The sequence below is a fragment of the Pongo abelii genome, chromosome 16, assembly GCF_028885655.2.
Source record: "Pongo abelii isolate AG06213 chromosome 16, NHGRI_mPonAbe1-v2.0_pri, whole genome shotgun sequence".
Lineage (NCBI taxonomy): Eukaryota > Metazoa > Chordata > Mammalia > Primates > Hominidae > Pongo > Pongo abelii.
The window spans coordinates 53443492-53461599 of NC_072001.2; the positions used below are offsets into that span (position 1 = coordinate 53443492).

The window sequence follows — 18108 nt, forward strand, 5'->3', positions numbered from 1 at the left end:
TTGTCTGGTTACAGTAGATCTAGGGAAATAAAGCAGAAATGAGACTGTTCGTTAGTTCACCTCAGTGTTTTCAAAATGACAATACCACTATTTCATGTAATTCCTTATAATTTTAAATAATTACAAAGCATCAAGTGAAAATGTATAAAAATGTTACAGTATAATTCAAACAAATTAGCACATGAAATGTAACATTCAAACAGCAGACTAAAGCATAACAGACTTAGTTATGTGTTAAATGAAATTTATAATTTTTAAAGTATTTTAACAAAATATGTTAATGATACCATTAAGTGCAGAAATAATTTCGTCCAGAGTTTTCCAATTGATGGAAAAGATCTAGTCCTATAATAGAAGGAATAATGTCAAGAGTTATAAAACACGAACCAGATCTTTTGCTGATTCTTTGGTCTTCACATAATCCATGTAACTCAAGAACTTTGAGTTGATTATTTGAAAAACTCTTTAAAGGAAGTTGCACTTTTTTATTGAGAGCTGTAATTTTTGTGTCAAAAAAAGCATTTCTGTTAAAAATGTTTTATCTTATCTTATATTGAGATTCTTAGTTCCTTATGTTAATTTCCAAATTTACATGTTCAGATTTCTCTTGTGTAAATTTTTCTAACAAAAGCTAGTTTTTTCCATTGTCCTAGTTGAGGATTCTGGAAGTATAAACATTCTACAAGTGATTACACATTTGTTAAAATTTTTAATGCTGAATATTTAAAAAATTATGAAATAACCATATTACACCAACCAAGATATCATTGTTTTGATGTTTAAAGGAGCAGAATATGCCAGAATAATGGAATGAATGGCATTATTTTAGTCAGTAGTCTCCTTACTCTCAATTTCTGGCTCTAGTTTCCTCTGAAGTACAAGCTTGACTCGAGAGCAGCTGTCATTCTTTCTTTTGTGGTGATCAGCATTATAAACATGTGGGTCTTACCTTCCTAGAAGACTCATGTAGCAATTGTAGCTGGACCAGAGTATAGTCCTACCTCTACCATTCTGGCTGTTTGACCTTAGGCACATCATTAAATATCGATGTGCCTCAGTTTTCTTGTTTGTAAAATGGAAATGAAGCCAAATATCTTTAACATTAGGTTCCCCTACTACTAAAATTCCAAGTCTTTGTATTTCAAATGGATTTTACGATCCTGGCTAAAAATCTAGATGTTAATGAATGAGGATTCATCCTGGTATCTTCCTCTGTCAGTGTAATTGTAATGTTTTGTTCTGCAGTTTTTCCTACGATGGCAGGTGGAAACAAAAATTACAGACATCTGTGGACTTCCCGTTAGAAAATCTTGACTTGTCACAGTATGTTATTGGTCCAAAGAACAATTTGAAGAAATATAATTTGTTTTCTGTTTCAGTAAGTATCTCTTTGAACTGAAGACTTTTTGTTTCAAAGCAAGTTTAAAAAAAAAAAAAAGTTTTAAGTGGTTTCCTACCTCATGGAAGAGTAAGAACAACATAAAGCTTTGAAACTATTGGCATATTTTAAATAACAATTTTAATTGAATTGATTTTTCTATCTTGTTTGGCACAGAATCACTACGGTGGGCTGGATGGAGGCCACTACACAGCCTATTGTAAAAATGCAGCAAGACAACGGTGGTTTAAGTTTGATGATCATGAAGTTTCTGATATCTCCGTTTCTTCTGTGAAATCTTCAGCAGCTTATATCCTCTTTTATACTTCATTGGGACCACGAGTAACTGATGTAGCCACATAAGGAGACATAGGTTATAAACTAGTTAGGATATAAACTAGTTATCTTTTAAAAGGCTCAGCAACACAACTCTTGAAATGCTTATCAAGATAATGGTAGCTATAGCTGGCCATTTAGAGGAATTCTAGGACAGTGGGAGCTGTGTTACTAGCACTATATAATTCCGGTCAGTGCTGACAAATAACATTTAACAAGTATTGCAGTAAGCATCACTTACAGGTACCATTTATTTCAAAACAACTTTTTTAGTCTGCTCCAAAGTTAAAATAATTAACTAGCTAAGCATTATTATTCGACTGGTCTAAAAACCATTGTATCTTTTTTTTTTTTCCCCTTTTCACTGTTATGGCCTTTTCACATTTCTAAATCCCATCTTGATATACTATGAATACTCTAGAATGATGTAAAGCAAATAGGAATGTATGTGTACATATTTATTGCATACTTGCACATCAAATCGATGTACATAGTTTAACACGTGGTCCTTTTGTGAAACCTAGAACTCAGAGGATTGCTTTTTTTCTTTCAGCCTATTTTGAGTAACTTCAGTGCTTTCTTGGGGAAATGACAGGGCAAAGCGATTTTTCTGTTGGCTTTGGGCTGTATTTGTGCACTAAATCTTTATTCTAAAAAAAAAAATGGAAACTTTAATTTTTTTAAAATGAGAATTTCATTTACAGCTACATTAAAATCTTAATGAGAAAAATAATTTATAACCCTGTGGGTGTTCTGTCTTTAATATTGTATTATCAAATATAGGACAGTAAAACCATAGATTTTTATACACACACGTGCTATATAATAACACCCAGAGTCATTCTTTCAAGACTAGTATTCTCACATATTTAGAATATTCATTCTAAATATTAAAGTAAAAATGCCGGGAGTGAGGCATGATTGCAAAGTGAACTGCATTATAAACTACATCTTTACAGAGTGATGTATTAAGAGGGTTAAAGGAGCTTATAACTTACTTATTTAACCAAGGGACTCAGTTGCTACATATGTAGTCAGTAGAACACGCCATATAAAAATAAGATTCTATAAAAATAAGATTCTAAAAGTGCTTCAGAAAGAGACCACCATTAGCAGGCTCTCAGGGAGAAGATGAAAGGATGGGGTTCAAATTGTGAAGCTGACGACTTTTCATGTTTTACAGTTAGTCTAAGAGACCACTTCTTGGCTAAATTATTTTATCAAATATATTCAAATCATATTCTTAAACTCATAGAGCCATTTGAACAAAAATTATTTTTGTTTAGCTTCATGAGTATCTTTGGAAAATAATTTGTTGAATATATATGATTGATTATGAGATATTTTCTGATAAACACTGAATTTTGAAACCTGAACTCACTATATAATTGCAGTGTTTTGAAGGCCTCCATCCATTAGCATTGCATTATATTCACACTGCCTTTTTCAGTGAACCAAGACCCATCTTCTGGACGACAGATTTATCTTAAGATAAAAGGTTGTATAACATGCCCACAAGGCATAAAAATGTTAATGATGCAAGTAAGTTCTAAGAGTTTAATGACCAAGCAAAACTCTACCACCAGATGCTGACTGCTTGTTTTGCAGTGTTCAGGAAACACCATTTTCCTGGCTCTTAACGCTTTTGTATTGGTATGGAAAAGGGCCGGCAGCTATAGAACAGGAGATACGCTGTAGCATTTTGAACAGAAATCTGGAATCTCACTGACTCGTGTGTCATCAAAGCTATACCAGGCCTGAGTGACTGAATTCTTGCAGAAAGCAGTGTAGTGGCCACCATCCAGATCACCAAAATGGTTCTATGGGAGAAAGGAATGTCAAACTTAGTATTCACATATGAACACTAACTACTGGAACAGAAATGATAGGACCAAGAAATGCTTTTTAAATTGTCCCTTATACTAAATTAAAAGGAAGTGATAATTTTGTTGTTAAATCATGCATATAGCCTGACTGCTATATTGCTTCTCATTTCATTGTAACTACTTATATGTTGTGCCCATTGACTATCATCTGTGAATAAAGAAAGACAATATTTAGCAGCATCCGATTAATGTTTATCAGTGAATATTTAGGTAGCACTTACTATACATCAACTATTAAGCATTAAAGGAAATTTTACAATAAGAAGATAATTCAGGCCGGGCACAGTGGCTCACACCTGTAATCCCAACACTCTGGGAGGCTGAGGCAGGTGGATGCTTGAGTCCAAGATTTCAAGACCAGCCTGGGCAAAATAGCGAGACTCCATATCTTTAAAAAAAAAAAAAAAAAAAAGATGAGCTAGGCATCGTGGTGCACACCTGTAGTCCAAGCTACTTGGGAGGTTGGGGTGGGAGGATCTCTTGAGCCCGGGAGGTCGAGGCTGCAATGAGCCGTGATTGTACCACTGCACTCCAGCCTGGGTGACAGAGTGAGACCCTGTCTTAAAATTGTAAGTTCATTTAAGATGGCTTTTTTTTTTTTTTTAAAGTTAGGATAAGCCACAGAAGAGACATTTAACATTAGAATAAGGATCTTAACTGCATATTGTTACAGCACAAATTGAGGGGGCTATGTAGCAACAACCTCTCAATCACCCATAGGGTACAAAAAATAATGTGTCTCATTTTCCTTTTTCCATGTCTTTCCTAACCCAGTATTGTTTGGAACAAAGGAATTAGAGAGGTGTACTTCCAAGGAGGTGTTATGGTGTATGATAAGGGTCAGCAAACCATGGCCCGTGGGTCAACTCCAGGCTGTTTTTGCAAGACCCATGCATTAGCAATGGGTTTTATATTTTTATATGGTTGGGGAAAAGATCCAAGTAATAATAGTATTGTTATATGTGAAAATTATATGAAATTCAAATGTCAGTGTCCTTAAAGTTTTATGGGAACACAGTCATGCTCATTTGTTTACACTTCAGTGGCTGCTTTAATGATCCAACAGTAAAACTGAATAGTTGCAGCCAATACCATATGGCTTATGAGGCCTAAAATATTTACTATTTGGCCTTTTACAGAATAAGTTTGCTGACCTCTGCTGTAGAGGAAGAAAATTGATTATTTGTTAACTTTTTATTTTTTGAGATGGAATCTCTCTCTGTCGCCCAGGCTGGAATGCAGTAGCACGATCTCGGCTCACTGCAACCTCTGCCTCCCAGGTTCAAGCGATTCTCCTGCCTCAGCCTTCCGAGTAGCTGGGACTACAGGTGCCTGCCACCACGCCCAGCTAATTTTTTGTATTTTTAGTAGAGATGGGGTTTCACCATGTTAGCCAGGATGGTCTCGATTTCCTGATCTCGTGATCCTCCCACTTCGGCCTCCCAAAGTTACTTATTTTTATTTGAGACAGAGTCTCGCTCTGTTGCCCAGGCTGGAGTGCAGTGACATGATCTCAGCTCACCACAACCTCTGCTTCCTGGGTTAAAGCTCTTCTTCTGCCTCAGCCTCCCAAGTAACTGGGATTACAGGCACGCACCACCATACCCAGCTAATTTTTCGTATTTTTAGTAGAGATGGGGTTTCACCATGTTGGCCAGGCTGGTCTTGAACTCCTGACCTCAAGTGATCCACCTGCCTCCACCTCCCAAAGTGCTGGGATTACAGGCGTGAGCCACTGCACCCAGCCTATTTATTTTTAGAAATAGTTTCTTGCCATGTTGCCCAGGCTGTACATGAATTCCTAGGCACAAGCAATCCTCTCACCTCAGCCCCCCAAATAGCTGGGACTACAGGCATACACCACCATGTCCAGAATGAAAATGGATCTGTCTAGTTAACTTCAACTGTGAATTCAGGTGTAATAATACATTGTGACCTTGGCGAAATTATTTAACCTTTCTAAGCTTTAATTTCTCATCTATCAATATGGCTTGTTTTGTATAGCTGTTATCAAACATCTCATGTATTGAGAGCTAGTACACAGGAGTTACTTATTCAATATTCCCTTCAACCTTCATCTTCCCCACCTCTCTCCTTACAGGTAATAGAAATAACCGAAATTCACATTTAAAAGATCAAGGTTCCACCGGGCGTGGCTCACGCCTGTAATCCCAGCACTTTGGGAGGCTGAGGCAGGTGGATCACTTGAGGTCAGGAGTTTGAGACTAGCCTGGCCAACATGGTGAAAATCCGTCTCTTCTAAAAATATAAAAATTAGCTGGGCATGGTGGCGCGTGCTTATAATCCCAGCTACTTGGGAGGCTGAGGTAGGAGAATCGCTTGAACCTGGGAGATGGAGGTTTCAGTGAGCTGAGATCGTGCCATTGCATTCCAGCCTGGGCGGAGCCCTAAACAGGAAATTTAACAACAGTATGGTGTGTGGTTTATGCTTTGTGACTGCCTGGGCGTGAAGGCAGTCCCTAGTCTCTGTAACCAGTATGCTCGGGTTTTAAAGGTCACGCAAGGACACTCGAGGTAAAGTCTTAGGCACCCCCTACAAGGTGAGAAATTGGATTGAGATCCACATACAAAGCCAGGACCTTTAAAGACATTCACCCTCAATGGAAGGATTAAAAAAAAAATCCACCCTCTAGTGCTTGTGTTAGCTTGGACTCATGGTACAGAGAATAAAAGTCATTCCTGGGAATTTGTCACCATAGACCTATCTTCTCACCAGTTTGGGATTCAAATTTATACTACTTGTGTGGTCTGAGAATCCTGTGAACTTAATATGAAAAGTATTTCTAGGGCAGTTGCCAGAAGGAAACAGAAATTCTAAATTGTTGCATGTTAACTCAGACCTAACAGGATATCCACATATGAACCCCCAATGAAGTTGAGATCACAATTCAAAATAACAGAACATGCAAGGGGACAATTTATCATAAGAGTCAGAAGGCAATAAGATTTAAACCCCCAAGGACTTTAGATAATAGAATTATTAAGCAGAGGCTACAAATAAAGTATATTTAAATATATTTAGAAGAAGGAAACAAACTTTAGAAACTAAATAGAATTTTCAGAAATGAAAAATACAACATAGTTGGCCATCCATATTTACGGGCTCTGCATCTTCAGAATCAACTAATGTGATGGGAAAGATTTGAAAAAATAATACAACAATAAAAATATACATATTTAAAATACAGTGTAACAACTATTTACATAGTATTTATATTGTATTAGATATTATAAGTAATCCAAAGATGATTTAAAGTATATGGGAGGATGTGCATAGGTTACATGCAAATACTACTCCAGGCCTGGCATGGTGGCTCACACGTGTAATCCCAACATTTCTGGGGGATGGAGGTGGGCAGACTGCTTGAGCCCAGGAGTTGTAGACCAGCCTGGGCAACATGGCAAAACCCTGTCTACACAAAATACAAAAACTGACCAGGCATAGTGGCACGTGCCTATAGTCCCAGCTACTTGGTAGGTTGAGGTGGGAGAATCACCTGAGCCCAGGAGGTCGAGGCTACAGTGAACTGTGACTGAGCCACTGCTCTCCAGCCTGGCAACAGAATGAGACCTTGTCTCAAAAAACAAAAACAAAACAAAAAACACCATAAGAGACACCATTTTATATAGGGCCCTTGAGCATCTGTGGATTTTGGTAGTCAAAGGGATCCTGGAACCAACTCCCTGCAGATACCGAAGTACAACTGTACTGGAAATTAACTTAATGAAGATATTAGGACACAGAATTAAGAATGAATAAACTGGGCTGGGCGCGGTGGCTCACGCCTGTAATCCTAGCACTTTGGGAGGCCGAGGCGGGTGGACCATGAGGTCAGGAGTTCGAGACCAACCTGGCACACATGGTGAAACCCCATCTCTACTAAAAAATACAAAAAAGTCAGCTGGGCCTGGTGGCATGCACCTGTAATCCCAGCTACTTGGGAGGCTGAAGCAGGAGAATCGCTTGAACCCGGGAGGTGGAGGTTGCAGTGAGCCGAGATCGTGCCATTGCACTCCAGCGTGGGTCACAGAGTGAGACTCCATCTCAAAAAAAAAAAAAAAAAAGTGAATAAACTATAAAATGAAGTTGGGGAAATTAGCAAGAATTGAGTAGTGATGGAAAATACGGGGTAAGAGGCATGAAAAATTGAATGAGAATATTCAGCATATGTCCTGTAGAAGTTCTAGGAGGAAAGAATCAAGAGTAGAGGAGCAAGGCAATATTAAAAGTGATAATGGCTGAAAATGATTAATGAGACATGAATCTTCACATTTAGGAAATGCAGCAAGCCAGGGATAAATAAAAATAATACTGCAGAACAACAGATATAAAGAGAAAAAGCTTAAAAGCAACCAGAAAGAAAAAGACAGTTTACCCACAAGAATCTAACCTGCTGGTAGAAGTTCTCCATAGCAGCCATAGAAATCAGAGACAATAAAGTAGCTTCAAAATAATAGAGAAAAATAACTGTCAATCTAGAATTTGATTTCTAGTTATCATCCAAGAATGAAAGTGAACTAAAGACTTTTCAAAGACTGAGAGACTTTAGGATAACAAACCCTCACAGAAAAGCCTACTGAAATATATGCCACATGAATTTTAAAAATTCAATAAAGAAGGAAGAAGTGATACATAATAGACAGTGATTAACAAAAAAGACTGATGAAGATCTGGGCAAGTATAACCCAATGTGAACCGTAGAAAACCATGACAATGTCTCCTTTGGAGGCATATTAAAAAATGAATAAAAACTGGCTGGGCATGGTGGCTCACACCTGTAATCCCAGCACTTTGGGAGGCCAAGGCAGGAGGATCGTTTGAGACCAGCCTGGGCAACATAGTGAGACCTGGTCTCTAAAAAAAAATTAAAAAGTTAGCCATGCACAGTGACATGCCTGTAGTCCCAGCTACTTGGCAGGCAGAGGCAGGAGGATCCCTTAAGCCCAGAGTTCAAAACTGTAGTGAGCTATGATTGATTGCACTAGTGTGCTCCAGTCTGGGCAACAGAGCGAGACCCTGTCTCAAAAACAAAAAATGCTGAAAACAATAGTTCAGTGATCAGAATTACTGTGTTCTAAGAGCCTTCCATTTCTTTGGGAGCAGAGTATAAGGATCTTGATTAACTTTAGGCTTTAAGTATGGAAGCTGTAGTTTTTAGTATAATTACCAAAGAATCAATATAAAATGTGTAACTTCCAAAGTTGTAGAGGGAAAATAAAGCTTTATCAATTTAGTAGCAGCAAGAACAACAGGGGAAAACAACACAGCAGAGGTCCCCAACTCCCCAGGCTGCCGGTCCCTGACCTGTTCAGGACCTGGCTGCACAGCAGGAAGCGAGCGGCAAACCTGCCTGAGCACCGCCTCCTGTCAGATCAGCTGCTGCATTAGATTCTCACAGCAGCACGAACTCTATTGTGAACAGCGAATGTGAGGGATCTAGGTTGCGTGCTCCTTATGAGAATCTACTGCCTGATTTTCTGAGGTGGAACAGTTTAATCCCAAAACCATCCCCACCCCGGCCACCATCCATGGAAAAAAAAACTGCATCCATGGAAAAATTGTCTTCCATAAAAATCAGTCCCTGGTGCCAACAAGGTTGGGGACCACCGAATTAGAAAAATAAGGCTAACAAACACAAAAGAAGATGATGACAAGTAAATCTGAATTTATTACTAGTTGAAATATATGGCATGTACTAAATTTACCAAATATTTACTGGATTTTAAAAATCCAGTTCTAGCCAGGCACGGTGGCTCACGCCTGTAATCTCAGCACTTTGGGAGGCTGAGGGGGGCAGATCACAAGGTCAGGAGATCAAGACTATCCTGGCCAACACGGTGAAACCTCGTCTCTACAAAAATACAAAAAATTAGCCAGGCATGGTGGCAAGCACCTATAGTCCCAGCTACTCCAGAGGCTGAGGCAGAAGAATGGCATGAACCCAGGAGGTGGAGCTTGCAGTGAGCCGAGATTGTGCCACTGCACTCCAGCCTGGGCGACAAAGCGAGACTTCATCTCAAAAAACAAAAAAAAATCCAGTTCTAGGCCAGGTGTGGTGGCTCATGCCTGTAATCCCAACACTTTGGGAGGCCAAGGCAGGCGGATCACCTGAGATCAGGAGTTTGAGACCACCCCGGCCAACATGGCAAAACCCTGTCTCTACTAAAAATACAAAAATTAGCTGGGCCTGGTGGCATGCGCCTGTAATCCCAACTACTTGGGAGGCTGAGGCAGGAGAATTGCTTGAACCTGGGAGGTGTAGGTTGCAGTGAGCCAAGATCATGCCGCTGCACTCCAGCCTGGGTGACAGAGTGAGACTCTGTCTCAAAAACAAAACAACAACAACAACAACTAAAAATCCAGTTCTATGCACTATATAACATTTAGAACTCAGAAAAGGTGTATTTCCTTTGAGCATCATGTTGGTGCTTAAAACATTTCAGATTTTGGAGCATTTTGGATTTTCAGATTAGGGACGCTCAACTTGTCGTAGGTAGATACGACCAAGAGAAAGCTGAAGTAGCTATACATCAGCTAAAATGGTCCCTAAGATAGAATGCATTGTAAATGAGTCACTTTATAATGAAAAAAGGTTTAAATCACCCAAATTGTATAATTTGAAACTGCTACCTACCTAACAAAACAGATTTGTTAAAAACAAATGACAGAACTATAGGGAAGTTTTGACAAGTCTACCATCATAATGGAAGATTTCAACTACTGATCAAGCAGACAAAAATATTAGTATAGATACAGCTTTTACAATATATACTTAGATGACATAAAGTATCTGACTCCTGAAATAAAAGTGCACTGTCTCAACAAATGTAAAAGAGTTAGTTTAGGCCGGGCATGGTGGCTCATGCCTGTAATCCCAGCACTTTGGGAGTCCAAGGCAGGCGAATCACGAGGTCAGGAGTTCGAGACCAGCCTGGCCAACATGGTGAAACCCCATCTCTACTAAAAATACAAAAAATTAGCTGGGCATGGTGTCAGGTGCCTGTAATCCCAGCTACTCAGGAGGCTGAGGCAGGAAAATGGCTTGAACCCGGGCGGCGGAGGTTGCAGTGAGCCGAGATGGCACCACTGCACTCTAGCCCGGGTGACATTGCAAGACTGTGTCTCAAAAAAAAAAAAAAAAAAAAAAAAAGAGTTAGTTTAGTATAGACCCTAGTCTTTGAGCACAATACAATTAGCAGTCAATACAAAATGATACCCCCACAAAAAATCAATACTTTTGGAAATTAAAAAAACACTTCTAAGTAACTTTATAAATAAATTATAAAAGTAAAACACTTAGAAGTAAATAGTAATGAAAAACAAAACATGGGATGCACTGATGTCTGAGAATGTCTTAAAAATAATATGGTGCCAAGAAGAGAGTGGGTCAGTATTAAGATGAATTGATCATTTATTTTATATTCAAATATCTTGCTTCAGCAAGCTAGTTGATGGATGCATCCAGGTTTGTTATGCTGTTCAATTTTGTATATGTGTGAAATATTCTATAATAAAAAAAGAAAGGCAGAGAAAGTGGCAGATAGACATTTGTAGTTTTAAATGCTTATATCTTAAAGGATAGACTGAGTGTTAATACAATGGACACTCAGTTTAAAACATTAAAACATAACAGAATAAACCCTAAGAGAGTAGAGGGAAGAGAGAACACTGTAAGAGGAATAACCCATAAAGCAGAAAACAAAGATGTAATACAGAAGATTGAAAAAAGGTAAAAGTTGGTCTTTTAAGACAAAATAATTTGGATATTAGCCTGCCGCAGTGGTTCATGCCTATAATCCCTGCACTTTGGGAGGCCAAGGCAGATGGATCGCCTGAGTCCAGGAGTTTGAAACCAGCTTGGGCAACATGGCAAAGCCCCATCTCTATTAAAAAAAAAAAAAAAAAGTACAGGCTAGGCGCGGTGGCTCACGCCTGTAATCCCAGCACTTTGGGAGGCCGAGGCAGGCAGATCACGAGGTCAGGAGATTGAGACCATCCTGGCTAACACGGTGAAACCCCGTCTGTATTAAAAATACAAAAAATTAGCTGGGCACGGTGGCGAGTGCCTGTAGTCCCAGTTACTCGGGAGGCTGAGGCAGGAGAATGGCGTCAACCCAGGAGGCGGAGCTTGCAGTGAGCCGAGATCGCGCCACTGTGCTCCAGCCTGGGCGAGTGAGACTCCGTCTCAAAAAAAAAAAAAAAGTACAAAATTAGCTGGACGTGGTGTTGTGCCTGTAGTTCCAGCTACTTGGGAGGCTGAGGCGGGAGGATGGCTCGAGCCTGGAAGGCAGAGGTTGCAGTGAGCCAAGATTGCACCACTGCACTCCAGCCTGGGAGACAGAGTGAGACCCTCTCTCAAAAACAGTAACTTGGATGTCAATAATAAGATTAAGAGAATAAGAGACAAGGCGGCTGGGTGCGGTGGCTCACGCCTGTAATCCCAGCACTTTGGAAGGCTGAGGCGGGCGGATCACCGGGTCAGGAGATCGAGACTATCCTGGCTAACACGGTGAAACCCCGTCTCTACTAAAAATACAAAAAATTAGCCGGGCGTGGTGGCGGGCGCCTGTAGTCCCAAGCTACTCAGGAGGCTGAGACAGGAGAATGGCTTGAACCTGGGAGGCGGAGCTTGCAGTGAGCTGAGACCGTGCCATTGCATTCCAGCCTGGGCGACAGAGCGAGACTGCATCTCAAAAAAAAAAAAAAAAAAGAGACAAGTCAATGATAAAATTAAAAAATGAAAAAACATGTAATAGCTACAGATCCAGAATAAATTTATTGTTAATACCCTAAAAACTTTATGTCAGCCAACTGAGACCTTAGATGAAATAGACAAATATCTGGAGAATAAGTTACCAAAATGACTGGAGAAATACATGGCTCACACCTGCATTATTTACAGAAATTGACAAGGGCCAGGAATAATCAAAATACTCCTGAAGAATAAGAATAAAGTTGTGATGGTAATGACTTAGGGAATAATGATGGTTCTTGCTCTGCCAGATATCAATATTTACTTCAAAGCTATAGCTATAATAGTCATAAACTAAATTAAGAATTAATTCAATTACTATTAATTTTAATATTTTAATATTTTATAGCTATAATTAATACAGTATGGAATTAGCCCAAATGTGAATTGACCAACAGACACACAGCGTAGGAAAACCAGCATTATACATTACTGAGGAAAAGAGGAGGCTGAGACATTTGGCTATTCATATGGCGAAAAATGAAATTGAATCCCTAATTTACACTACATTTTTGTCAGAAGTGCAAAACAATTTAAATGTTTGGAAGACATATAGGTAAATATCTTTGTAATTGCAGGGTTCGAAAGGATTTCTTAAATGAGACACAGAAAAGGACTAACTAGAAAAGATTGATGTTCCAACCAAATTAAAACTTGATTGTCAGCAATTACTATAAGATACAACAACCAAATGCAGTTTGTGAATTTTGGATGGATTCTGGTCTTTGAAAAAAAATGCCACTAAAAAAACCTTGTGACAATTGACATTTGAATATGAATCTATGAATATGACTGATGGAATTTTAAATTTTCTTACATATAATTCTGCTATTGTGGGTATGTAGAAGAATGTGGTTAAGAGATGTATTTTGATCTGTGAAGTGTCATGATACAAGATTTAAATAATTCAGCAAAAAGTTAGATATACCTGTGTATAGATGTGCACATATATATATACAGAGAGAGTGAAAGCAATAAAAGTGTATACACTGCTAAATGTTAATAACTGAATCTAGCTGAAATGTACACCAATGTAAACCAATGTTTTGTTTTTTGGTTTGTTTTTTTTTTTTTGAGATGGAGTCTCGCTCTGTCTTCCAGGCTGGAGTGCAGTGTCGCGATCTCAGTTCACTGCAAGCTCCGCCTCCTGGGTTGACGCCATTCTCCTGCCTCAGCCTCCCAAGTAACTGGGACTACAGGCGCCCGCCACCATGCCCGGCTAATTTTTTTTGTATTTTTGGTAGAGAGGGGTTTCACCGTGTTAGCCAGGATGGTCTCGATCTCCTAACCTCGTGATCCGCCTGCCTTGGCCTCCCAAAGTGCTGGGATTACAGGCGTAAGCCACCATGCCCGGCCGATGTACACCAATGTTCTCTGTACAATTCTTTCAGATTTTCTGAATGTTTGCAAAGTTTTATTTTAAAAACTTGAGAGAGAGCACTTGAAAAGATGCTCAACATCATTAGTCATTAGGAAAATGCATCTCAAAACCATGACATACCACTTCATACCTACTTTGTATGGGATAGAATAAAAAATGAGAGACAGTAACAAATTTGGTTGAGGATGTGGGGAAACTGGAACCTCATACATTGCTGTTGGGAACGTAAAATGCTGCTGCCACTTTGGCAAACAATTTGGCAGTTCCTCAAAAGATTAACCAGAGTTACCATATGACCCAGAAATTTCACGCTTAGGTATATACCCAAGAGAAATGAAAACATGTTTACAGAAAATCCTGTACATAAATGTTCATAGCAGCATTACTGATGACAGCCAAAAGTGGAAACAAGCCAAATGTCCGTCACTGATGGATAAAGGAAATGTGGTATATCCTATACAATGGAATATTATTTGGCAATAAAAAGGAATGAAGTACAGATACATGCTATGACATGAATGAAACTTGAAAACATTATGCTGAATAAAAGAAAATAAAAACAGAAGGTCATATATTCTATGATTCTGTTTATTAAAATACCCAGAATAGGCCAGGCACTGTGGCTCACACCTGTAATCCCAGCACCTGGGGGAGCCGAGGCAGGTGGATCACTTGATGTCTGGAGTTTGAGACCAGCCTGGGCAATATGGCAAAACCCCATCTCAATCAAAATACACAAAAATTATTGGGGCGTGGTGGTGCGCACCTGTGGTCCCAGCTACTCGAGGGAGGGAGGAGGGAAGGTCACTTGAGCCCGGAAGGTTGAGGCTGCAATGAGCTGAGAGTGCACCATTGCACTCCAGCCTGAGCAAGAGTGAGATATTGTCTCAAAAAATAAAATAAATAAAATTTTAAAAATACGCAGTATAGGCACATCTATAGAAATATAAAGTAGAGGCCAGGAGCAGTGGTTCATGCCTGTAATCCCAGCACTTTGGGAGGCCGAGGTGGGTGCACCACTTGAGGTCAGGAGTTCAAGACCAGCCTGGTCAACATGGTGAAACCCCACCTCTACTAAAAATACAAAAATACACCTGTAGTCCCAGCTACTCGGGAGGCTGAGGTAGGAGAATCCCTTGAACCTGGGAGGTGGAAGTTGCAGTGAGCTGAAATCATGCCACTGCACTCCAGCCTGGGCAACAGAGCAAGACTCTGTAAAAAAAAAAAAAAATAGCGAGAGAGCGAGAGAGAGTGCCCGCGAGACTAGTAGTTGCCATGGACTGGGGGAGAAGGAACAGGTTACGGGGTTTCTTTTGGGGATAACGAAAATGTTCTAAAACTGGACTGTGGTGATAACTGCACAACTCTGTGAATGTACTAAAAACCACTGAACTGGCCAGGCACAGTGGCTCACACCTGTAATCCCAGCACTTTGGGAGGCCGAGATGGGCAGATCACTTGAGGTCAGGAGTTCCAGACCAGTCTGGCCAACATGGTGAAACCACATCTCTACTAAAAATATTTTTTAAAATTAGCCAGGCATAGTGGTGCACCTGTAATCCCAGCTACTCGGGAGGCTGGAGCATGAGAATCATTTGAAACCAGGAGGTGGAGGTTGCAGTGAGCCAAGATCGCACGACCACACTCCAGTCTGGGCGACAGAGCCAGACTTTGTCTCAAAAACAAACAAAACAAAAACAACAAAAAACACAACAGAACACATTTAAGGTGAATTTTGTGGTATGTGAACTATCTCTAAGAACTTCTTTTTATTTAAGTTGGGAAACAAAAAGATCATGTACAACAAACCAAAAACAGAGAAGTTATTTCTAACCCATGTAACATATAACAAGGATCTAGAACATGTAAATGACTCTTTCCAATTGATAAGAGGAAAAATAACCCAGTTTGTAAAAAATGTACAAAAGACAAATATTTCATAGAATGGGAAAGACTAAAATGAGATAATTTTATATCCATTAGATGGCAAAAATTAAGAAGTCTGATGATCCTGGTAGGGGAATGTATTGGTATAATCACTTGTAGAAAGTTAAACATGCACATACTTTACAATCTAAGTGACCTCACTCCTAAGTATATACATGAGAGAAACTCTTATGCACATTTATATGCAGGAATGTCCACATAATGTTGTTAATGCCAGCAAAAATCTGGAAACAATGAAATATCAAACAATAGGAAAATGGATAATTTATGATATATTCACACAATATACATCATAGGCTAGTGAAATTATAACCACACGCAACAATATGGATATATCTTTAAAATATTTAATGAAAAAGTAGGCCAGGCGCGGTAGCTCACACCTGTAATCCCAGCACTTTGGGAGGCTGAGGGAGGTGGATCGCCTGAGGTCATGAGTTCGAGACAAGAGCGAAACTCTGTCTCAAAAAAAAAAAAAAAAAAAAAAAAGAGTGAAGAATCAAGCCACAGAAGGTAATTTAAAAATGTACACTCAAGATTTAAAAAGAACTACAATTCCATAAGAAAAAGGCAGGCCACAGAATAGGAAAAAGAACAAAAGACTTGTTTAGGCATTTCACAAAAGAAAATATACAAATTTAAGTAGATATTTAAACCACAATGCCATTCTACTATATGGGCAACCAGAAGGGCCAAAACAAAATGAACAAAAGACTGCCAAGTGTTAACAAGGATTTAAGGCAACTGAAACTTCCAGTCATTGCTGGTGGGGGTATGAATTGGTACAGTCGCTTTGGAAAGCTACTGAGCAGTACGTACTAAAGCCAGACATATGCATATTTTTGAACCAGGAGTTTCACTCCTAGGTATGTACTCAAAAGAATTGTGTACATTATGTTCACCAAAAAACAAGAACGTTTATAGCAACCCTCTTTGCAATAGTCAAAAGCTAGTAAGTACCCAAAAGTTCCTGAATGGCAGAATGAATTACTAAATTGTAGTATTTTCATACAATGGAATACTATACAGCAATGAGAATGAATAAATTACAATACAAACAACAATATGGATGAACATTACATAATTTTGAATGAAAGGAGCCAGACACAAAAAAGGATATACTGTACAATTCCATTTATACGAAGCATAAAATCAGGCAAAAATCTATAAATCTGTCCTGCCAGAAGTCAGTGGTTTTCCAGACTCAAAGGCAGGTACAAGTGCAGTTAGGGTGCTGGTAACATTCTGTTTAAACTCTATTCTGCTGGTTACATGGGTATGTTCACTTGAAAATCCATCAAGTTTTATCCTCATGGTTTGTGTACTTTTCTGTATATATGTTTCACTTCAATAAAGTTTATTTTTGGTCAAGGGCAGTGTCTCATACCTGTATTCCCAGAACTTTGAGAGGCCGAGGCAGGCCGACTGGTTAAGCCCAGGAGTTCCACAGCAGCCTGAGGAACATGGAGAAACCCTGTCTCTACAATTTTTTTTCTTTTTGAAATGGGAGTCTCGCTGTGTCACCAGGCTGGAGTGCAGCGGCGCAATCTGGGCTCACTGCAACCTCCGCCTCCTGGGTTCAAGTGATTCTCCTGCCTCAGCCTCCCAAGTAGCTGGGATTACAGGCGCATGCCACCACACCCAGCTAATTTTTTTTATTTTTAGTAGAGATGGGGTTTCACCATGTTGGCCAGGATGGTCTCCATCTCCTGACCTCGTGATCTGCTTGCCTCAGCCTCCCAAAGTGCTGGGATTACAGGCGTGAGCCACCATCCCTGGCCTACAATTTTTTTAAAAAAATTAGCTGGGCATGATGGCACTTGCCTGTGGTCCCAACCACTCAGGAGGCTGAGATGGGAGAATCACTTGAGCTCAGGAGATGGAGGTTGCAATGAGCCGAGATTGTGCACCACTACTTCAGCCTGGGAAAAAGAGAGAGACACAGTCTGGGAAAAAAAAAAAAAAGTATTTTTTAAAAAACATGAAGAAATAGAAATCCTGACTAGACCTATAATGGCTAAAACAGCCTGAGTCAGTATTTTAAAATCTACCCACCAAGAAAAACGAAATTCCAAGACCAGATGGTTTTCCTGTTCAATTCTACCAGATTTTCAAGAAACAGATTTTTATTTTATACAATCTGTGCCAGAGAAAAGAGTGACAAACTCACTTTATGAGGCTTGTGTTTTGTTGTTGTTTTTGAGACGGAGTCTCGCTCTATCGCCCAGGCTGGAGTGCAGTAGCGCGATCTCGGCTCACTGCAACCTCTGCCTCCTGGGTTCACGCCATTCTCCTGCCTCAGCCTCCCAGGTAGCTATTATAGGCATGTGCCACCACGCCCGGCTAATTTTTGTATTTTTGGTAGAGACGGGGTTTCACTATGTTGGCCAGGCTGGTCTCGCACTC

The 18108-nt window shown here is 39.7% G+C and overlaps 2 protein-coding genes across 10 annotated transcripts in view; one reads left to right on the top strand and one right to left on the bottom strand.

Moving 5' to 3' along the window:
* USP8 (ubiquitin specific peptidase 8) overlaps positions 1 to 2447 on the top strand; it is a 74760-nt gene extending 72313 nt beyond the window's left edge. For all 9 annotated transcript variants that reach the window (XM_002825446.5, XM_002825445.6, XM_063716146.1 and 6 more), the window contains 2 exons: positions 1246 to 1378; positions 1556 to 2447. In XM_002825446.5, coding sequence (XP_002825492.4) covers positions 1246 to 1378; positions 1556 to 1741 — 319 coding nt within the window. In that variant the 3' untranslated portion in view covers positions 1742 to 2447. The remainder of the gene's footprint in view (positions 1 to 1245; positions 1379 to 1555) is intronic.
* An 810-nt stretch (positions 2448 to 3257) lies between these two features.
* Positions 3258 to 18108, bottom strand: part of USP50 (ubiquitin specific peptidase 50) — a 46506-nt gene continuing 31655 nt past the window's right edge. The window contains 2 exon segments of the mRNA XM_002825456.6: positions 3258 to 3426; positions 3428 to 3534. Of these exon segments, the coding sequence (XP_002825502.4) occupies positions 3351 to 3426; positions 3428 to 3534 (183 nt within the window). The 3' untranslated portion in view covers positions 3258 to 3350.